General features: G+C 41.7%; 1 protein-coding gene across 1 annotated transcript; it reads right to left on the minus strand.

Moving 5' to 3' along the window:
- Positions 1 to 1,281: 1,281 nt before the first annotated feature.
- LOC125736737 (myosin-7-like) lies at positions 1,282 to 13,799 on the minus strand. Its single transcript, XM_049006338.1, has 39 exons — positions 13,771 to 13,799; positions 13,604 to 13,636; positions 12,921 to 13,130; positions 12,635 to 12,778; positions 12,380 to 12,536; positions 12,230 to 12,257; positions 12,049 to 12,154; positions 11,363 to 11,455; positions 11,217 to 11,280; positions 11,033 to 11,131; positions 10,852 to 10,955; positions 10,584 to 10,722; positions 10,173 to 10,291; positions 9,876 to 10,025; positions 9,596 to 9,766; positions 9,124 to 9,433; positions 8,853 to 8,932; positions 8,549 to 8,754; positions 8,313 to 8,436; positions 8,069 to 8,205; positions 7,726 to 7,981; positions 6,417 to 6,659; positions 6,154 to 6,330; positions 5,901 to 6,046; positions 5,717 to 5,807; positions 5,153 to 5,542; positions 4,927 to 5,053; positions 4,716 to 4,834; positions 4,429 to 4,625; positions 3,974 to 4,157; positions 3,724 to 3,889; positions 3,489 to 3,613; positions 3,019 to 3,327; positions 2,679 to 2,882; positions 2,285 to 2,581; positions 2,075 to 2,179; positions 1,846 to 1,941; positions 1,596 to 1,730; positions 1,282 to 1,412 (listed from the first exon to the last, which is right to left on the minus strand). The coding sequence occupies exons 3-39, from the start codon at positions 13,119 to 13,121 to the stop codon at positions 1,392 to 1,394; spliced, it is 5,820 nt and encodes a 1,939-aa protein (XP_048862295.1). The 5' UTR covers positions 13,122 to 13,130; positions 13,604 to 13,636; positions 13,771 to 13,799; the 3' UTR covers positions 1,282 to 1,391.
- Positions 13,800 to 22,888: the final 9,089 nt, after the last annotated feature.

Raw genomic sequence — 22,888 nt, forward strand, 5'->3', positions numbered from 1 at the left:
AAATACACAATTAAATGTTATATCATTATATTAGTGATCCTGAATATTCTAGGTAATGAAATTTAATGCTGACCAAACCTAGATTACCACTAAATAAAATAACCACAAGAATGTGTTATAATAACGAAGCAAGTAAATTATTCATTAGTATGTGAGCCAATCTGAAACTTGGAGGCATAGTTTACATTTTTAAAAATATCCATTTGTCTTTTAGATAATCGGTATAGCAAACTGCAAGGAGAATGCTATGTATAGATTTCTGCCCTTGGTAAAAGCACAAGGCTGGTATCATGTGGTCAAACGTGCAAATAAACCTCCAGTACAAAAGTGGAAGGAGGGTCACAGGTGACAGTCAGCCTGAATTCCATTCATCAGAGGGACACAGCTGTCCCCGGCCGATCAGTGATCCTGCTGTCATTGCTTGTGTTTTTTTTATTATCCTGCTTTGAAAAATATCCATCCCAAATAATTCCTCACGAGGAAAGGCGCTTTGAGTGTAATTGACTGGCATCCCTATAAGCATAGCATACGAGACACGTAGAGCCTGACAATGCTCGTGTGTTACTGAGCATATGTTGAGTTTAAATGATTTAATGGTGTCCGGCTACTTTGGTTCCAGATAACAAAATGCCCGTTATTTTTATAACAGCTTCTCGGAACACTAGCAATTCTTTGCTATGCCTTAGCAGTTGACTTCACCTCAGACAAAGACCCACAAAAAAACATATTTAAAGATCTAATGCTGCTGACATGAATGTTTATCAACATTATCAATATATTTTTTTCACAGGCTGCCTGTGACCGTATGTAGTTCTAAAAACAAAAGAAATCCATCCATACCACTTAGCCAGGTCAAAGTCAAAGCTACTCAGCAGTTCATCTTGTCAAATGCAAAATATCCTGGACAAAATGCCAGTCCTTTGCAGGACACACACACTAAGGGGAATTCGGAGACCCCAATTCACCTAGGTGCAGCTCCTTGGACTAAAGGTAGAAATTCAGACACACCCCAGAGAGAACATGCAAAGTCTGGGACAGGAATCAAACCCACAACAGAAGAAGCAAAAGAGTGCAGTGCTACGCATTGAGTCACCAGACTGGCCAGGATGAAGTCACAAGAGTAAACGATTTTATGAATGATTATATTTGAGCCATAATATGCCTCCAAATTGGTCCAAATGTTTTCATTTGTGTGCATTTATATAATGAGCCACAACCACCTGTTGTAACATGCTAAATGGCATATATGCCCTTTCTAAAGAAAGAACACAAGAAACAAGATGCCTTAATTGCATTTATTCCACTGAATATTAATAAATAAGGAGTGACGATGAAACACAGTAGCTAGGAGACCCCGTGAGAGCTTCAGCAGAGAGGTTCATCGGAGCACTTCACTCTTCATCATGTCCTTTCTGTAACAAGAAGACAACATTCAGTGTTAGCATGTATTTCATTTTGCTTATTTCCCTGGGTCCCGAGCGTTATATGGTGATAATAAAATGAAAATAACATAAATTTAAGGATTCCACCATTTCATGCAAATTCAAAACTATGAGCAAATTTCAAATGTATAAAACAGGAAGATGTTCTCTCACCTTGGAGCCAGTATCCCGGCTTTTGGCTCGCAGCTTGTTGACCTGAGACTCCGCGATGTCGGCTCTCTCCTCAGCCTCATCCAGTTCATGCTGAAGCTTCCGGAACTTACCCAGATTAGCGTTGGTTTGCTCCTCCTAAACCAAACACACACAGACGACATTCAGTTAAAAACTGGCTTGATGACACTTTTGTGTGCTGGAGTCATGTGTTTAACAAGCACTGATCTACAGTATGAAGTTTGTTACTTACAGCCTCCTCAGCGGTTCTCTTGTAGGACTTGACCTTCAACTGCAGTTTGTCCACAAGGTCCTGCAGACGGGCCAGATTCTTACGGTCCTCTTCAGTCTGCAGACACAAAAGGACCATGTTAAATTTATATAGTGTACCAGGAAAACCAGGTATTTATCCATGAGTCCTTATCGTGCAAATATAGAGATGAACACCAGGCTTAATGAGACAGAAGATAGGTGAGATGTACCTGATAGGTGAGCTCTTTGATACGTCGCTCATATTTACGGATTCCCTTCACGGAATCACTGCCCTTTCTCTGCTCCATTTCGACCTCATTCTCCAGCTCTCTCACCTATTAATGTGAGCAAATCATTATCCTTTCAGTGTTCAAAAAACCCAAAGGACTGAAGTATCAGATCTCAGTTCAGTGATCATGAACAAACTGTACATCACTCACCCGAGCCTCCAGCTTCTGAACCTGTTTCTTGCCTCCCTTCATGGCGATCTGCTCAGCTTCATCCAAGCGGTGCTGCAGATCTTTGATGGTCTGCTCCATGTTCTTCTTCATGCGCTCTAGATGAGCGCTGGTGTCCTGCTCTTTCTTCAGCTCCTCTGCCATCATGGCAGCGTCAGTGATGGCCTTCTTGGCTTTCTCCTCTGCATTCCTGCACTCCTGAACTGCTTCTTCTACTTCAGTCTGAAGCTGGGATATATCACCCTCCAGCTTCTTCTTCTGATTGAGCAGGCTGGTATTCTGTTCAAAAGAGAAGCCAAGAAAAGGTGGATGGGATATCCCAGTTTTACATGAAGTGTCAGCAGGACCAGATGGCCACACAGATTTCCTGCCATACCTGTGAGTGCAGCAGTTGCACCCTCTCGCTGACATCCAGCAGTTCCTGCTCCGCCAGCTTGCGTCCTCTCTCAGTCTGCTCCACCAGTGACCTCAGCTCATCCAGCTCTGCCTGCAGCAGATTGTTACGTCTCTCCACGATGGCAATGTTCTCCTTTAGGTCATCATTGGCACGGAGAGAGTCATCCAGCTGCAACTGGGCGTCCTAAACAGCAAAGGTGTTAGAACAAACCAAGAAGGTTATTTTTTTTCTTGAAACCCTTTTATTCCTGTAGAATTGGAAATCTATTTAATTGACCAAGAGCATAATGAAATTATTCATTATAAAACAATCACCATACCTTAAGATGTGAATGGAGACCTTTGAGCTGCTTCTGAGCCTCTGCAGCCTGCCTGTTAGCCTGGCTGAGCTGGATCTCCATCTCATTAAGATCTCCCTCCATCTTCTTCTTCAGCCTGAGGGCTTCATTCCTGCTACGAGTCTCAGCTTCCAGAGAGGTCTGTAGGGTGTCCACCACTCTCTGCTGGTTCCTCTTGGCTTGCTCCATCTCCTCATCCTTTTCAGCTAGTTTGCGTTCAATGTCAGCCTTCACCTGGTTGAACTCTAGCTGGGCTCTTAAGATTTTACCCTCCTCATGTTCTAGGGAACCCTAGAAAGAAAATTAAACCTTCTTTTACCAATGTTATTTTTGAATGTAACAATATCGTACACATGTAAACAGTCCAGAAACAAATGCAAAAATCCATACTAACATTTCACATTACCAAAAATAGATCTACAAAACTATAAATACTGGAAAGAAGTCCTCACCTCTGCTTCTTCCAAAGCAGCTTGGATCTCACTCTTCTCCTGCTCCAGCTGCTTCCTTATTTTCTCAAGTTCATGGATGCTCTTTCCTCCCTCACCAAGCTGTTCAGTCAGGTCAGAAATTTCCTCTGTTTAAAGGGAAAAAAATGTTACTTGTCTAAGTCCAAGTGTTTGTGTATTTGAACAATTCTACATACAAACAATGTACACAAAAATGCCTTGCATATGTAAGGATTACCTTGAAGATTTTTGTTCTCCCTCTTCATCGTCTCTAGATGGTCCAAGGACTCCTCATATGAGTTCTTCAGTTTGAAGAGTTCAGTACTCAAGGATCTGGCCTCCTTCTGGGAGCTCTCCAGTTCACTCTGGGACTCCTCATATTTCTGCTTCCACTCAGCCAGAACCTGGAGGAAACAAAAGAGAGGAATAGTGAAAACATCCAGTCACATACAATTTAAAGAGTTAGGATTATCTTTGTATTCAAGCACCTTATCAAAATTTCTTTGCTTCTTGTCAAGAGCAGCAGCAGCAGCATTGGACCTCTCCACGTCCACCATGAGATCTTCAATCTCATTCTGCAGTCTGTGTTTGGTCTTTTCTAGGGAGGAGCATTTGGCGTTCACAGCTTCCACAGCCTCTTCTGCATCCTGCAGACGCTGAGCCAGTTTCTTCCTGAATGAAAATTTGCAGAGTTTGGTTGAACATATTTTCCATATCAACAGAATGGTGCCAACATATAGCTAATATTACATTAGGACATAAAAAGGCACAGCTGCACAGTCAAGAAACAAACAAACTTTTTGTTCGTCTTATATGTTGTAGGAAATATAATGCAAACAAAAAGCTTATCTGTAAGAAGAGTGTTTGATATGTGCCATGGTTTGGTCAGAATGAATTTGATTATGAACTAATTTAATAACTTTTTAAAGGCGAATGTCCGTACTTTGCATCCTCCAGCTCCTCAGTCCTCTGAATGGCGTCGGTCTCATATTTCGTTCTCCACTGAGCCACCTCAGAGTTGGCCTTGGAGAGGCTGCGCTGCAGCTCAGCTTTGGCCTCCTGTTCCTCCTCATACTGCTCCCTCAACAGGTCAGAGTCATGGCGAGCAGACTGCACCGCGTGGGCCAGAGCGTTCTTAGCCTGGAACCAAGAAGATGAAGATCGCTCATAATGTTCAGACTTACCATTCCCCAATTTTTGGATTACAGAGAGTTTCACTAAAGTAATCACCTTGACTTCCTCCTCAAGTTGTCTTTTGAGATCCTCAATCTGCTGGGTGTAGGACTGCTTTCCTCTGGTCAGCTGAGAGACCAGGGAGTCCTTCTCTTCTATTTGCCTGGTGAGCTCCCCTATGGTAGTAGAGTTTATGAGTATACTTTGTGTAATGTGGCCACACTGTTATGCATTTTGGGAAATAATGTCTAACAATAGGCTCACCTACCATTTTCAGTTAAGAGCTTGGCTCTTTGCATGGTGAAGTCATTCACGCTCCGCTGGGCCTCCTCAAATTTTGTTCGATATTCACTCATTTGATCTTCTAATGTCCTGCACATCTTTTCCATGTTTGTCTACAATAATATGTTCAAATTAGCATCATCGGTGGTGTAACATCAGTGGTCCTGCATCCTGCATTGCTTTTACATAAGTTCATCTGCATGGCTTCTTACCTTCACTTTGACAATCTGCTCCATGTTGGAAACCACATCATCCAGCTCCAGTTTGAGCTCACTCTTCTCCTTCTCAAGCTTCTGCTTCACCCTTTGCAGATTGTCAATCTGCTCACCCAGGTCAGCTACACTGTCAGCATGCTTCTTTCTCAGAGTGGCAGCAGTTGCCTCATGCTGCAGTGTGGCCTCTTCGAGGTCTCGGCGCAGTTTCTGGAATTCTGCCTCCCTCTTCTTGTTCATCTCAATCTGGGCTGCAGTGGCTCCACCAGCCTCCTCCAGCCTCTCACTGATCTCCTCCAGCTCCCTGGACAAGTCTGCCCTCTGCTTCTCCACCTTGGCACGAGCAGCCCTCTCTGCCTCCAGTTCTTCCTCCAGTTCCTCAATGCGGGCCTGGTGAATGGTTGAATATCAGGTTTATTCATCAAGTTGCAGGATTTTTGACGACCACTTTTACTCTAGGTGTTCAACGTAGACTTCTTCTTCGTGACAAACCTATCTTTTCATTAAGTTTGGCTAGTTAATCGTGCAGTACATCAACAGTGTTCACTCTACACAAACATGTACCTGCAGCTCCTTCAGTTTCTTCTGGAGCTGAGCACCCATTGCCTGCTCATCTTCAATTGTACTATTTAATTGACTAATCTCAAAATCTTTCCTGTGACAGAAAACAAGGTGAATTAATTGCCAGTTTTTTTAACAGTTTTTCATCATTTCAAGGAAATTTGAACAAAATCAATAAATGATTTACTTCTTCAGTCTCTCCTCGAGCTGCTGCTTGTCATTCTCCAGGTCCATTACGTTTTCCTGGGTTAACTTCAAGTCACCCTCCAGCTTCCTCTTGGCTCTCTCAAGGTCCATGCGAACCTTCTTTTCCTGTTCCAGGGAGCCCTCAAGCTGTAGGGATTAAGATAAAAAAATATAAAGCATATCTGTTTTGGGATCCTATGTTTGTCTTTTCCCAATGCAGAGGAAGAAATGCATATGTTCAAATGTACACATACATCGTCAACTTGCTGTTCCAGTTTAGCCTTCGCTTTAGTTAGGGTGTTCACTTTGTCCTCCTCACTCTGGAGGTCATCCAGCGTTTGCTGGTGAGCCTCCTGCAGAGCCTTCTTCTCCTTGGTCAGCTTAGCAATGATTTCATCCAGAGCTGCCATTTCTTCAGTCAGGTTCTTCACCTGAAAGAATAAAGTAGAACCTCAGTAGACCAACACACAAGCTACTGCTTGATAGGTGACACAATTAAATGAAGGTTAACACTGACCTTGTTCTCAGTAGCATGCTTCTCCTTCTCCACTTTAGCCAGAGTGAGCTCCAGATCATCAATGTCCTTCTTCAACTCAGAACACTCATCCTCTAGCTTCCTCTTCTTGGCAGTCAGTTCTGAATTCATCTCCTCTTCATCCTCCAATCTTTCTGTCAGCTCTTTGACTTTGGCCTCCAGTTGGATCTTGTTCTTGATTAGCCCTTCACACCGCTCCTCAGCATCTGAGAGATTATCTTGCTCCTAAAATAACAATTTTTAGGTAATTTAGCAAGTATTTAATAATCATAGTACAGTCGAACCTCGTTTCTACGTGCAAAACGGGATATCAAAAACATGTACGTTATAAGCATAGAACGTTGTAACCACTTAGTGCAAGATGGATGAAAGAACTCACGAAATATCCATGTAAATGATAAAACTTTAATAGAACAGACCCTTAAATTGACTACAAAACAAACGAACACATTATTACTTGTTAAATAATTCAACAAAGCTCATTTGGATCCTTGAAATTTTCCTTAAATTACTCACGATTACTTAGTGCCGGCCGGCGATAAACGGCAATGAAAATACACAACGGCTGGTCAAAATGGATTTTTAAAATAAACATTCGCATCCAAATTGGCATTTGGCCTGAAAATATTAATGAAATATTGGTCAAATTAAATCATAAAATCCTTTACTTCCATTATTATTCTGAATTCACAATTACCGGCATGACCGGTATTTCACAAGGTTTAATAAACAAAGAATATGCACACAACACTTAACAAGCCATTACTACGCTTCCAGTAACGATCAGTCAGGGCAACTCATTTAACGCGGGAAGTTTGAATTTTACTTTAAATGTAGACAGTCTATGCCTTGAAAAAGTCAGTTATTTTTGTTTGCTTGGTAGGTTTCTCAACAATTCTTCCAAGCACAGTAGCGACACAAGTTGTGGTGGGCGGGGAGAGCGCTGTACGTTGTAATGATGGTTAGTTTTCGTATTTTCTCTAGAAATTTGGATGTTGTATCGAAGTTTACGCTGTAAGGGTGTCCACTGTAAACAATGGCTGCTATTGGAATAATACATAGGCTAAAAACGGGAATTAGAAACCTGTACGTTGAATAGGTGAAAACATTGTATCCGGGGTACGTAATAACAAGGTTCAACTGTATATTACCAATGTTTCAATAGAACTAGCGAGAAATTGATTCCCATATAAATAGTCACAAAATTATCCTGCCAGAAGAAATCAACTTCAACTGTAGCCTTTTACTGTATCATCTGTCTCACTAGACCTCAATATACAATTAAACTTACAGACTGGACTTGCAATTGCAGGTCATTCTTCTCTTGAATGAGAGAGACCATCTTCTCTTCAAGCTCTTTCTTTCGGGCCTCAGATTTTGCATATGCTTCTTTGAGCTTGAGGAACTCCTCCTTCATGTTGGCCATCTCCTTCTCAGTCTCTGCTGTTTTCAGCAAAGGCTTGATCTTGAAGTACAGCTTCATCCATGGCCAGTTCTTCACACCCATGAAGGCTCTTACATTCCACTGGATCACAAGCAAAGCATCCCTGGACACGTGATAATACAGATTTTACCAAGGGCTTATACTGATAAAGTGGACACAACAAATTTAAAAAAGAAAAACAATTATTGACCTGCGCTGAACAATCTTCTGGAACTCAATTCTTGAGAGAATGCCTCGGGCCCTGGCCTGGATTCCAGTGATAATGAGAGCTAAACGATCGTCTCTCATCTCCTCCAGTGTACCTAATAGACCAGCCTTGAAGAACACCTGGATATGGGCCATGATCCATTATAGCATGCCAACTTTGAAGATCACACAGATATGAACAATGATCCATTATAATATGTCAATTTCAAAATCAAATATTTTCTTACCTTAGTGTGCCCAAGTTTATACTGATTGTGGTCGATGTCCAGAGATCCAAGAAGTTTCTCTGCTCCCTTCTTGTTATCTATGAACTGGCCTTCAGGAATTGCAGCTGGATTCAAGATGCGGTATCTATGGATGTGGCATATTTTAAAGGAACCATTTTGTGGTTTGATGACTTAAATTAGTGATTCTTTTCATTAGAGTTTACTAAACTTCACATAAACTAATTTGTAAATTCCACCTCTGCTTGAAATCCCCATAGAGGATCCTATTTGGGAAGCCCTTTCGGCAGATCCTGATGCCTTCCAGCACACCGTTACAGCGCAGCTGGTGCATGACCAGAGGGTTCTCCATGGCTCCTGGAGTCTTGGTCTCGTTGGGGATGAGGCAGCGGACAAAGTGAGGGTGAGTTGATTTCAGGTTGGTCATCAGCTTATTCAAGTTCTCCTGTGTTTGGAAAACACTCTGTTAGTTTTCACAAAACTAGAAGAAATCAAGCACATTAACAGTAAAATGAACAGCAAAAAATTCATGAAGTTCCTCACCCTGTGTAGAGCAGACACAGTCTGGAAGGATGAGCCCTTCTTTTTTCCACCTCCCTTTCCTCCTTTGCCGCCATCTTGGGCTAAAAAAGAGAATATGACAAATATTATGCACAGACACCAACATGGTTACATTATCAATTTTTTAAACATTTATATTAAACAAGGTAATAAAACTGTTACATAGATGTAAATGAGCATGCATGTGTGTGCAGAGTTGTCTCGTATTGAAAATCTCATGCCAGCCAACTGACCAAATTTAGCAACATTGTACCTGAGTCAGCACCAGCATACCCGGCAAACAAGTTAGACAGCAGTTTCATTGTAGACTTCTGAAACAATCCCACAACCGTCTCATTTAAAGGGTCCTTGTTCTTCACCAGCCAGTTGGAAATGTTGTAGTCTACAGTGCCAGCATAGTGAACCAGGGCAAAATGGGCCTCTGGTTTCCCTTTAACAATCCTGGGCTTCTGGAAGTTGTTTGATTTCCCCAGATGGTTGTCGTACAGCTTAGCTTTGAAGGTAGCATCACTAGCCTTAGGGAACATGCACTCCTCTTCAAGGATGGACATGATGCCCATGGGCTGAATTTACAGAAAAAGAAAAGTGAATAAAAATGACTAAATAAAAAATTAACTGCAATAAAAATGACAGAATGCGTAAAATGTTTGAAGAAGCTGTTGTATGTGATAATCCATGTGTAATATATTGATGATTTTAAATGAGTCCTGCTGCTTGCCACCAACCTTCTCAATAAGTTCAATGCAGGCCTGCAGGTCCATGCCAAAGTCAATAAACTCCCACTCAATCCCCTCTTTCTTGTATTCTTCCTGCTCCAGCACAAACATGTGGTGGTTGAAGAACTGCTGCAACTTCTCATTAGTGAAGTTGATACACAGCTGCTCAAAGGTGTTGTACTGATGGAAAAAAAGAGGAGATGGTTCTTTAATGTTCCCAAGTAAGGAAAAGGTGATAAAAGAATGTGAGGTACCTCTAAAAATATTATAATGTGACAGCAAGACTCACATCAAAGATCTCAAAACCAGCGATGTCCAGCACACCAATGAAATACTGGCGAGGCTGCTTGGTGTCCAGGGATTGGTTGATTCGTACCACCATCCAAAGGAACATCTTCTCATATACTGACTTAGCCAGAGCACCAATAGAGTAGTAAACCTAGTAAAATAAAAGAGAAAGTGACCTACATTTTTAAAACTAAACAAATAGAAGAACTAAATATAAGAACATAAGAAGATCATTATATGCTGATTACATCTTTAATTTGCAACCACTGCATTCAAATTAAAAAAAAAATTCTTTCACCTGCTGGACATTCTGCCCTTTGGTAACCCACTCATTGCCTACTTTGACCCTTGGATGACACAGGCCCTTGATAAGATCAGCAGAATTCAGGCCCATCAGATAGGCAACCTTGTCAGCATCTGGAAGTGTCATCACAGATTTATAAGGCTGAAACGAAGCAACTATGCAAAACTCCTAGACACAACCAATGAAGTATTAGATATGAGTCTGCAGCATCATAATTCTTGTTTTCTGTGTAGCTGGTTCTACAAGGTCTGAGATGAAGTTGAGGTTTAACTTAGCCTAAAACCTCATTATGGGTAACTGTTACATTGTATAATCCATATCGACCTGAACATTCTGGTTATTAAAGTAAGCATCTGTTTGCATGTTCCTTATTTGTCATTTTTATCTGCAGACAGTGAAACCCACCTTCAGTGCCATCAGCTTCCGCCTGTTCCTCACGCTGCTTCTGCTTGAACTTCATGTTGCCAAAGTGCATGATGGCACCAATTAGCTTGTAAATGCTATTCTTCTCCTCCTGAGTGAAGCCCAGCACATCAAAAGCTTCCTGCAGGAAAGAAGCACAGAGGACGGAGTTTTCATGTCAACTCAGGGAGTTATTCAGCCTGGGAATTAGGAAACATTATTACAGTAATCCATGATAAATGCTTAAAGAAAAGCTAAAATATTCACTCACATCAGTGGCACACAGTTCATCACCATCATTAATGGAGGCTACAGTGGTCTCTCCTTGGGAGATGTAGGCGTAGTCATAGGGGTTGTTGGTAATAAGCAGCATTTCTGATGAGGAGCAAACTTTAGTTAGATACTGACCAGGTAATGCAACAGTTTTGAAACAACTAGTTTGCAGGACTCACCGAGCAGCTCTGGTTTTCTCTGGGAAAGGATCTGGTAGAAGATGTGATAGTCTCTCTCAGCCTTTAGCTGGTAGGTTACACGAGACTTCTCCAGAAGATCTGGCACACACAGACACACAATACCTAAGATAATGCCTACAGCCATACCATGAATCAGTTTGTGTTCAATTGTTTCCTAACTTACATGTCTCAATGTCAGCAGAAGCCAACTTTCCACTGGCTGCAAAGTGAATTCTAATGAATTTGCCCTGAAAAATGAAGACCATATTAAATGAAGACACTGAAACTTCAACTGGAAGGAATCCAACTAAATGAAGACTTGCCACTCACAAATCTGGAGGAGTTGTCATTCCTGATGGTCTTGGCATTACCAAAGGCCTCCAGGGCTGGATTGCACTGGATGATTTGATCTTCCAGGGTCCCCTGAGAGTCACATGTTACACAACCAAAGCTATTCACTCATGTACAAACATCATATACAGTGATCCCCCTCCTATCACGGAAGTTACATTCCAGACCCAGCATTGATAGGTGAAAATCCGCAATATAGAAAGACCATATAAATAAAAAAAAAAATGTATAGTTTAAGTCATAAAATACCCTCCCACACACTTTAAACACATGTAAACGTATTAAAACACACTTTGCCAACACATATGATATGTGGATGTCGGGCTAAGGATATGAGTAACATAATAATAAAATGTATATGTATATATACACATCTCTCTCTGTATACGTAATGGAATATGTAAAAATAAAAACATTTTAAGCTCAGCATGGGTAGAACTGGGAGCCATTGAAGGGCTTAAAACAAAATGAAAAGTTCACAAGAAGTTTGCTCACAACAATCGGACCATAAGCAAGGTACACAATAGGCAGAGAACTGTGATGTGTCGGGGAAAAATCCGCGATATAGTGGGGGCGCGATAGCTGAACCGCAGTATAGCGGGGGATCACTGTACACAAAACATGCCATCATGCATGTCAGTTGTCTGCTTTGTAGAACAGCTCACCTTCTTCTCCTGAGCTGCATCCTTCTTTCCTGGCGCAGCTGCGATGCTGGCAAAGTACTGAATGACTCTCTTTGTGTTCACAGTCTTCCCAGCACCAGATTCTCCTCTGAAGGCAAAGATGTCTTTCAGACCTTAGGATCAAACTTATTTCATCCAAAAAGTAAAGCTTTGTGAGACTTACGTGATCAGGATAGACTGGTTTTCTCTGTCTGCAGGATGTGAAAATATTATTAAATATAAGTATAATATAATTAAAACCTTCTATATTGTATTATTCCAAGGAGATCCTATATGGAATTATTCCAAGGAGATTCTAAAGACTGAGTTTTACCTGATAGCATGTACTGGTAGGCATTATCAGAGATGGAGAAGATATGTGGAGGAGCTTCAGTTCTCTTCTTGCCTCTGTAGGCTTTGACCACTGACTGATCATACACTGGAAGCCACTTGTAGGGGTTGACAGTGACACAGAACAGCCCAGAGTAGGTCTGCAAGATGGAGGAGAAACCAGTCAGTCTCACGGCTGCCGTTGTGTTTGTTGACAGTACTTTTTAGTCTACAATAAATAATGCATCTCTATACTCACATAGATCATCCAGGCTGCGTAACGCTCTTTGAGGTTAAACAGCACAGCGGGTTCATGAAGGAAGGTGAACATCGCCATGTCTTCAATTTTATCAAACTTTGGCGGGTTCTGGGGGTGGACGTCTGCTTCTTTCGCAGTAACGGTCTGCAAACAAACACCACGGATCAGTGTACATATATTATATGCAATGCATTTTATTGCCCCTGTCAATAATTCAAATAGCTTTAGATAAGTCAGAAGTATTTTATCTCAACTACCCAGTATAGTGTGTGAATTCAAGTTTTACCTTCCCAAACTCAGTTTCGACCGTGACTTTGTCTCCATCTCGGCTGATGACGGACCCCTTGACATACTCCACTTCAGGGTCCGCTACGAAACACTCCTTCTTTATGTCAAATGGGCGAGTCTGTGCCTCCAGGCGTTCCTTGTCCGATTTCCGCAGGAACGGGGCAGCGCGGCCAAACTCTTCCATTGCTGCATCTCCCATTTTGTTAGCCTTTCAGTCAGGTGAGAAAATATTCATTATGATTCCATATTGGAATCATTTCAGTTTTACTAATCTGAAAACCTAAGAGCTGATGGTTTAAAAAAATAATAAAACCTAATTTATGATGCCTGCATAAAAAATTATAAATGCCAGAGAAGGCAGCTGCTGTTGACAGTAAAATGGATACACTAGCTGGTGTAATACTAATTGCACAAGATGCATTCATGTACCAAAGTGTCAATTTTCTTCTATTTCAGAGCTAGTTTAAGTATTTAACATCTAAAATGTTTTAAATAAATACTAAATAGAACCCTGAAAATCATTACATGTCCTTCCTGACCAAAATATTGGCATATTTCATCACAAACTAAATGAGGAAAAGCCTCAAACCTGTTATAATGTGAAATGGCCGACAGTGGCAGACCAAAAGTGCCTTATTTTTCAACAAGTCCTGAAATTAACAGATTCCCGCATTTACGTACCCGGTGCAGTGATGTGCAGAAGACGTAGCTGACCTGCAAAGATGGGAGAGAAAAGAAGGAAATGTTTAAGTCTTGCAGACAGTGACTGTGATGGTTTGCAGCAGCCCTCCCTTTGAAACCTCCCTTACAGGAGCCCGGGGCCCCTGCATACACTCCCTACTGCTCACCTTGAAGGGATGTGCTGACTTGGGGTGCTCCTCAGCCTGTCTCTTTATAAAGAGGCGAAGCGGGCAGATTTGGAAACGATCCAGTAGCCAGGAAGTGACGTTTCTTTCCTAATTGGTGGGACATGGTAGTGGGTGTGTCCCCCTTTGTGTTCTTTGAGTGTATGAGAGAGGGCAGCTGGGAGGGAGGGACGGAACAGGTGGGCAGAGGTGCTGCGCCATAAGCACTCAGTGAAGGAGCTCCCTCTGAGAGCTCAAGATTTCTGAGCGCCATAAAAGGGTCGAGTCTCCACCTAGACTGAACAGAACATCAGCATTAGTTACGAAGGCATTTGGAATACAATAATAATAAGGTCCTTCATCACCCCCCCCAGGCAAGAATCAGCCAAGTATAGTCCAAGGTAACAGCAGTGGGACATGGGTTAAGCAGATGCTATATGGTTACACACTCAATGTATTTAGAGCCTGAGAAATATGTCGGGTGTTGGCATTCATTTATAACAAACTCATTAACGTACACATGCAAATGAAAGTGCTTCGATTAGCGACCAATAAAATATGATTGAATTATCATTTCAGATTAGACACTTTGCCCTTGAATACTGGAAATGCTGATATACGAGGTGAACATCTCTGTTGCATGTCGGAGCCATAAATGGACATTGCAGCTAAACACACACTGTGCAAGTTAGTCACAAGACTTTTTTGTTCAAGGTTAGGTCACATGACAAGGAACAAAACCAACGTATACAACATACGAGAGCCACAAGGAAGAGTCTCCCCAGGCCACGGGGCGCAGCTGCTCTGATCAGCAAGTGCCAAGGTGCAGAGGTCACTGCAGGCCTGTTGTCACCTTCCCAGTGGCACAAGCCCTGTCCCAGGCTGCATCTCATTCTCATTGTTTCCTTGCCTTTATCCTTGAGCATAAAGATAACCCTGTGAAATTCCTTTCCTTGATTGAGGAGGACAGCTTGTAATGGCCACCGGGGTCGATTCGGGGCCCTTTGTGTTCCTTTGGAATCAGCCGCAAGGAATGATGGGATCGACTACGGCAAAGGACATCCCACAGAGTGACAGAGCCCATCATGCAACCGAGTCATTAAAATGACAGCGGAGTCAGAGATACATGTAAGAATGCATGTATAAGATGAATCATGAAATCCCACATGTGATGTATCTGCAGTTCCAGATTTGCAGCTGAAAATTTCGATTGAGAGGTAACAAAGTAAAACTCCACAGACTATGCATGAATCCAACAGAATTGGGCAGCATAGATTCAATTCAGAATTCTCTTTATTCCTGTTATGTATCTACGCCGAGTCTAAACCAATGACTTGTGTTACACACAAGAAAAAAACAGGCGCAGGATTTAACAATGACTCAAACCAGAGATTCTGTGAAGCACTAATTCAAAAACACAGGACAAGATAAAAACATGGAATCCTGTACAGCTGACAAGTTATGTGTCCAGTGTGAGTGCATTCACTGTATGTCAATTTAATAATGTAATTAGGCACAGAATAGTTACGTCCATTTCAAACATTTTGCTCTTAAAAAGGTATACTCTCCCATAAGCCATCAGCACTTAACAGTTTTTCACTGAGCAAATGAAGATGGTGCCTTGTAAGGAACAGTACAGAGCAGTATGGATGTAAAATGTAGCATTTTCATATGGGATGATGATGATCAGCAGAGGTTCATTTCCTATCTACTATAAATGAGACTTATCACCTTGCCCTTGCTACGCTTTGCTTCACCTACGCTCTAGGCTCTTTAATTAGTCATATCATTTGAGCAATCTATTCCAGTCCCACCCTTCATTTTAGAAAAAGCCCATTCCCAGCTGTCCAGCCTCTTTGTGATATCAATACACAAAAAAACAGTGTCAGGACAGAAGAACAATGACAGTGTCCCTGGCAGCCTGCTCTCAGTGTCGGTAATGTGACGCTTTATGGTCAAGCGTTGTCCTATAATTAGGGTGATCTTACATCCACCATAAATGCCCCTACATCTGTAAGTGAGAGGCAGCCCACTTTGCTGAATCTTGAGAGGATTGTTGTTGGATAAAAACCATTGATTAAGTTAATATTGCAGTGCTCTTGTCACGTATTCTTTCCAATTGTGTAACCCTCATTAAAGTTTATTCCCCTACAAAGTGTTTTCTAGTTAGAGTGACACATTAGAAGCCATCTACACTATAAGGGGTTTACCCTCCTAACCAGAGCAAGTCAGCCTATCCTCCTATAACACTGTAAGTATAAAACACTGAGGCTGTCCCAGCAAGCATAATGATAGGGAAGATGGCAGAAGGGGAGCCAGTTTGCCATAGAGCACCTAATCCCAAGGGGATATCGTGAGTGTCCAGTTCAAGTGGACTACATGTGAGCTAGAGAAGAAACCAGAGGAGACATGAACTCCACACAGTCAAGCCCGGAGTCCCACTAAAATACATAGTCTTAGGAGTTCATTTGTTTATTTAGTCTAATATCATCTATACTCTATTTAAAGCCATAAAAATGCATCTTGTTAAATAAAATGCTCACTCTGCCATCCCTGATTGCACTCAGCTCTTTCATGAAGGCATCCTGTGTAAAACACCCCCAGTTGACGCACATGTCTTCATGTCGGGGCAAATTGACCATTCATTCCATACCATCCAAGCATTCCATTCATTCTTGTTGACGTGAACAAAACCAAAGCGTAACGCGTAGGGGAGCAGACTGTAATTGAGATGTCATGGAGGGAGCAAGAAACTGCTTGAAGGTTTAAAGGTTTAGTGAAACAATAAACATTCACAATTCCCCCTTGAATTTCCCCTTTCCTGTGAAAGCAAGCTGATCATTCCAGTCAGGTTCAGCTGGACTGCATTAACTGAGACTTCGGTTAGCACTTGACTGCTGAATCCTGCGTCACGATTCTCTGACTCTCACCTTTCACACGCAGTAGTGACACTCCATAATCATATTCCAAAGGACTTTTGAGATCAGTTATAATGGTTAGTTTTGGAGGCTTCAAAGAGGCTTTTGCACTAGCATGTGAAAGAACCGCAGAGAGATTAAACATAAAAGCTACCACTCAATCAAGGGCCTGGTTTTATTGTTGAGTTCCATTTACCTCAGAGGTCAGAAGTCAGAGCTGGCAATAATGCCCTAACCAGAGTTAACCGTGTTCCACTACAACAAGTCAAAGAACCATTTACAGCAATACCAGGGACCTGTTTCAAAAAGCAGGATTTCTCGCTTAGCCAGACAACTTGTTGAATTTAAAGTACCCTGGTTTAAATTATCGTTGTTCATTTTCATTTAGCCCAGACTACCTTAAATTTGACAAGTTATCCAGCTAAGCAAGAAATCCTGCTTTCTGAAACAGGCCCCAAATCTAACTAGGTTCATTATTAGGCATTGTTAGCTATATCAGTTGATAATAATGCATTACACAGTATTTTGCACATACAGACCCTGTAGCAATACATCCACAGATAGTGCTTGGACAGTACTGTGTGTACAACCGATTTAACGAAACACAAATAAGACATTAAATACTAATAAACAGTCTATAATCACAGCTTTCACAACCATCTTGAATGCTGAGGTTAGGGATGAAGAGTTTCCTCTGACTCTCTATTTGGAATTCCGGCTTCAGGGGGGCATTGCAGTTGAAATTTCTGATCAGGAATTCGGAATTTCAGAGTTCAAATGGAATAAGGTATATAAAGTGGGTTCCTTTGCACCTGTTTTTCACAAAATCCTGACTTGGGGCCTGTTAATATGACAGTTTGCTTTCAAGAACATGAAAGTAGTGATGTTACATGGGCCCCAAATCTGAACTCTGGATGGGGCGGGATGGGGGGGTCGGAACAGGGGATAAGATTTGTTTAAAGATGTATTGTGCAGGAAACCAGCAAATCAAGATAGTGAGATACAAGAGCTAACAGCTGTAGGTTGTACTGACCAATTTACTCTTGACAGATATCTGCTCAAGATTCAGCAGCAGGGCTAACGAGACACAATATTTAAATAGATCATCACCAGATAGGGGTAATTGTTATTTGACTGATTGACAATGACACCCTTGCCACTTGACATGCCCTCAGCACATGGCCAGGGCAGGTAAACATAGCAGAAATTACAATTACACAAAATACAGTTTTAGCAATTTGCCCTTTTACATGGTTGCCTAATTAACTACACAGGTAGCTCTGGAACCATGGCACACTTATGAAAATCGGTGAATGACTATGCTTTTATAACATCTGTGTTGTTCACTTTTAAGACAAAGAAAGCAAAGGGATTCCCCTTATGTTATAAATGAGCTTTAAATTACATGCCGTGCTCATAATATATAGACAAAAACTAAAATAACACTTAACCATGAATTTGGGAAATAATTTCCATTCATCTTAAGCATTCACACACATACACACACATGCCTATTATTATCCCCAAAGGCCTTGTGTCGCATAAGTGTCAGGATGGCAAAAGAAGATGCGTCCTGGGTGTAGGAGACGACTGCAGCTGCCCTCCTGTGATGATGAACACAAGGTGACCGCGGGGATCCTGCTGGATGTGCCAAGTTCTGTGCCAGGCCACTTTAATAGAGACATCGTGTGGGACATTGACAGGCGTCCTGTCCATTCACATCTCACTGTCTATATCAACAAACAGACAATGAATATGCATTGCAAACTGTATAGAGCAACATGTGCAGCAAGATAAAGACATTTAGCTTATTTTATATGCGCCTGGTTTCCCCATGCTTGTACATAAACACATGGTCTATACATGTATGAAGACGAGGTAGAGGCCTGCCCTCTGTCTGACCTCCTTTTTATTTTATTTCCTATTTTTAATTTTGTTTGTTTTTGACTGGCGTTGCGCTTCGTGTCTTTTGTCTGTGAAAAGCTCTTTATAAATACAGCTTACTTACTTATGAAAATGATCAGAAATCTACATGAATAAATTCAATTTCTGTGATTTAAATTGTGATTCTGTGAACGTAAAAAAAACAGGAAAGAATGAGGGAGAAAGGAGAGGAGAAGATGCTACGAAGTCCAGGTCTTCATGTTTGTGCACTGGGTCAGGATAACTGTGAGGGCGATAGGAATCACAGAGGAGAGTGTGAACCCTCATACAAGGTGACAATGTCAACATTTTCATGGTCCCCCCCTCCCCCCCAGGGACATGAGGGTTCAGCCTGCCCCTCCCAGCGAGCACCCACCACGTTCACAGCTGCTACAGCTCCTTCCTCTACCAGTCAGTACCACGACAGGCTGTCCATTCACAGTCTGCTCCATACAACTCCCCGCTGTTCTACATCTCACTAAAGACCGATCTTCTTATCCGCAACAATATACTACAAAGCGTAATATAGCACTAATACATTTTCATTACAGTTGCTGTGATTTTTTTAAATGGCTTTATCTTTCAGTTGGGAGTCACATAAGTGCCAGTCTAGGAGCACAGCTATAGAACGCTGCCTCTCTTGCTCCCTCTAGTGACTCCTGCTTGGTTTACACACTTTCTTGCAGAAACGGGCACGAAACACTGATGGATAGCAACTGGTAATAGGCTGTGAGGGAAATTGACACTTGCCAGGTCTGTATCTGGTTTGAGTGCCTGTGTATTAATGAAAATTTGTGAGCAGTGTACAGAGTGCTAGTTACTGTTGGTCTTTTTAAGTGATTGAAGGTAAATGCATAATGAGAAGGTTGGATCCTGGACTCGCTTTGTGGGAGACAGTAGAAATCTTTCCTGTCTGCTGCTGTGTAACACAGTGCTCTCTATGTGAGAAGCCTTGCCTAATGTGTAGGCGTCACTGCAAGAGTTCGAAATGTCACAAGATCTCTCTTTGGCATGGAAAGCATCTATCCAATGTGTCAATTGCGTGTGGGAGTGTCTCCTGGGATGTTTTTAGCACGCGTGTGCATGTGCACGGTGCCCTATACTGCTGTCTGTGTGACCGTGTGATTCAGGTTGGTCGATAAGGTTATTACATAATGAAATATTGGGATGATGATGTCTTCCTTTCAGGAAAACTGAAAATTACAGAATACATTCCTGTATTAACTGTGCGAGAGCCTAACAAGATCAGAAAAATGCACCATCTTCAAGCTTGTGAAGAATGGATGTGACGAAGTGCTGTTACACGGGTGACAAGCAGGAGGCGCTGTTCAGTTTACCATCTTACATGGCTTGGCTTTTCTTTGAGGGACTGTTGACGTCTTTCATGAGAGATCCGTGTCTCGTGATGCTGGCTGGGTATGTGTGCTGCCCTTTATTCTAGCAGATTTTAACCTTAAGTGACGTATACATATGTGTATGATAAATGATAATTTAAAAGCAAATTTCAAGAATACTGCCTTTCAGTAGTAAATAAACTTTTATTTAAATGAGTTTTAAATGAGTAAACGGTTAAATATACATCACATTTACATAATATAAATTAAAGAATGGAAATCCATCATATCCACCTGTTTATGTATTTGCCTCTCTGTTGCAACATTACCTCCTCTGGACCCTCTAAGTGTCTGAGATGTGTGTCCTGGTCCACACAGTCCTGACGGGCGAATTCAGTGTCACTCCTGGAAATTGCTGAAGAACTGGATAAAATTCACAAACAAAAGACCTAAAACCTGCTCAGGAAAGAATAGAAGATGGCATGTGAGCCGTAGGAATCCGAAACACCTTCAGCAGTCCTGGGTGCATCACTGCAGCAGGCATATATCACATAAATAAAAATAACAGAGGTGTCAGGGCAAATGCAGAAGTTGCTTCCCAGCATGTCAAACTGAGTCAGTAGGGTGAGGCTCTGGGAGTTCACTGCAGCAGTGTGTCCTCTTTCCAGTTCACGCTGATGCTGTAAATCCTTGCCAGTGTGTCAAAAGAAAGACAGAGTATCGCACTTAACATTTGTATGTGTTTTATTCATAATGATGGTACTAATGACTTTGTGAAGTATCAAGTAACTCTAAGGGAGAATCTGCATACTGTCTACTGTATGATCATTATTACAGTCTTATAGTTTGTCAAACAGGAATCAAGCAACATCTTGTTAGTTAATCATATGTGCCGTGTTGCACCATGAAGCTACCACATCCTGTTATAAGAACTGTACCTTTGTTTCTGGTTAGTTCACTACAAAATCACACCCTAATATCAGATTTACGTCATTTTTAGCTACACCACAGAGGGGAGGCTGTCAATCCCCAAAAAGAACCCAAACTTAGGCCAAGGTCACTTAGTAGCTTATGAAATCTTCTCCCTTAGCTCCATCTTGTTCTCTTTGCATTGTTTCCTCCTCTGTGCCCTTGAGCACAAAGATAACCCTGTGAAATTCCTGCCGGGTGCCTCTGCCTGATTGAGGAGTACATGCTGTGAGGGACACTGAGCTCTATCTTGACTGCTGTTGTTACGTTTTTTGAGGACAGGCTGTGACAGATGATCCTCTAAAGGTCTTTCCACCATACATAATGGCATCCAGCCAGCAAAGTTTTGGCACCTTAACCATTTTAGACAACTTGTGTTACAGGAACTCCTGTGGAGCAGAGTGTGATCCACATTGGGTTACTGTAATTTTAATGGGCAACTTTCTCCACTTTTGTTTCAATGACCCATATGCATGAAAATGGAATTCATGTTAATGAATTCAGATTCTATTTTCAAGTAACTTTACTGATTTAATTCAAAAACCAGTTAGTCAAAAACTTAGAGGTACGATCCCAGCAGTAGGCTGTGTGGTTCGTAGACTCCCTGAGTGAATGAAGGCCATGGGACTGCTTTCCTTTTAACAGAAGGATCAGAAATGTGTCAATTTGTTGACAGTTTTAGTAAACCTCGACACTGAGTGGGCACATTCCTGTGTGGTCTTCATAGGAATGTGCTATTGATTGACCTGTATCCCACATTCAGCCCAACGATTCTCAACCCGTTTGGGTCGCAGCAACTTCTGAAAGGGTCGTGAGTCAGGGTTGGAAATGTAATTTACCTATATAAACGGGTCTTGTGTCTGCAACTGCTTAGTGTAAAACTAGAGAAAACTCAACCAATCCAAGAAGCGAAATCACAGTTGTTTAATTAACAATTCACTGGCAGATCCAGTCAGATTTCTGTGCTAGACGTTGATTAGCATATATTGCAAAGTGCTTGATCATAGCGTTCATTTAGACCTGTACTTGATACAGGGTTGCGACTGAGCTGGCTTGGTAAAACTGGGCCACGCTGCCAAAAGGTTGTACACCACTGGTTTAGCCTTTCCTGACATTTCTAGATTGTTTTAAAGATATTTTTTGCAGAGGCTTGTATACACGAATAATAATCCTTTTTAAACTTGAGGTAATATTTCAGACAAAAGGTCACTGGGATCCTTTCTTTCTTTGAACATCTAGCTTTTCAAACTTCATTACTTAGGTTAATTTGACAGAGAGCCAGCATGTAGACCTTGGACCGGACCCAGGTTTGACAGGAGATGTCGGCATCTGAAGTGCCATTGAGGACTCCATTCCTGCCTCCACAATTGTTCTTTAAACAGCTCCATGCTCAGCTGTTTGCAGAGAGACGACGGACCAGATAGCCTGTCAGAGGCTACAAGCCGCCTCTGTCCGTCTTCCTCAAGCTCTATTATTAGAGTCCTTGTGTGTCTTTCTAGATGGCAAAGACACATGTGATTGTTCTCCTCCCATGTTGCCTTGGTTCACTCCCAACGTCTCTCACAATGCAGACCAAATGCGTCACGAGCAGACACACCGAAAGGGCAGGTCTGATCAAATGCCCAAGGGGTTTTTTCCTGCCATTTTTTTTGTTACTTCAGGAATGTAGGCTCACTTTTTAACTTGGTACCTGATCCAGCTTTCAAAGGTTAGAAAAAATCGGCAAGCTCTTCTTTAACTTTCCCCACATTTTTCTAGACGTCCACATTTTATCATTTTTCATTTGTTCGTTAGATTTCCACAGCACATTGTGTGTGGTACATTGTATTCCCTCCCAGAAATGCCTCAGATACTCAATTCTTGTCATGTTATTTGTCATAATTGTTAGTAGTTAAATATAATAATGATCAGTTTAAATGCAATTGTCGTTTCCTTGCAGACACAGTAATTGGGTTTTGCGGGGCAGTTTGAATTAAA

This window comes from Brienomyrus brachyistius, chromosome 1 (genome assembly GCF_023856365.1).
Source record: "Brienomyrus brachyistius isolate T26 chromosome 1, BBRACH_0.4, whole genome shotgun sequence".
Lineage (NCBI taxonomy): Eukaryota > Metazoa > Chordata > Actinopteri > Osteoglossiformes > Mormyridae > Brienomyrus > Brienomyrus brachyistius.

Bases quoted from the DNA above. Each gene is read 5' to 3' on its own strand.
- LOC125736737 (XM_049006338.1), bottom strand. From the start codon at position 13,121: ATGGGAGATGCAGCAATGGAAGAGTTTGGCCGCGCTGCCCCGTTCCTG. The intron at 6,331-6,416 runs GTCAGTGTTAAC...TTATTCTTTCAG, and splicing joins AGCATGCTACTGAGAACAAG to GTGAAGAACCTGACTGAAGA. The intron at 5,808-5,900 runs GTAAATCATTTA...TTTCTGTCACAG, and splicing joins CTCGAGGAGAGACTGAAGAA to GAAAGATTTTGAGATTAGTC.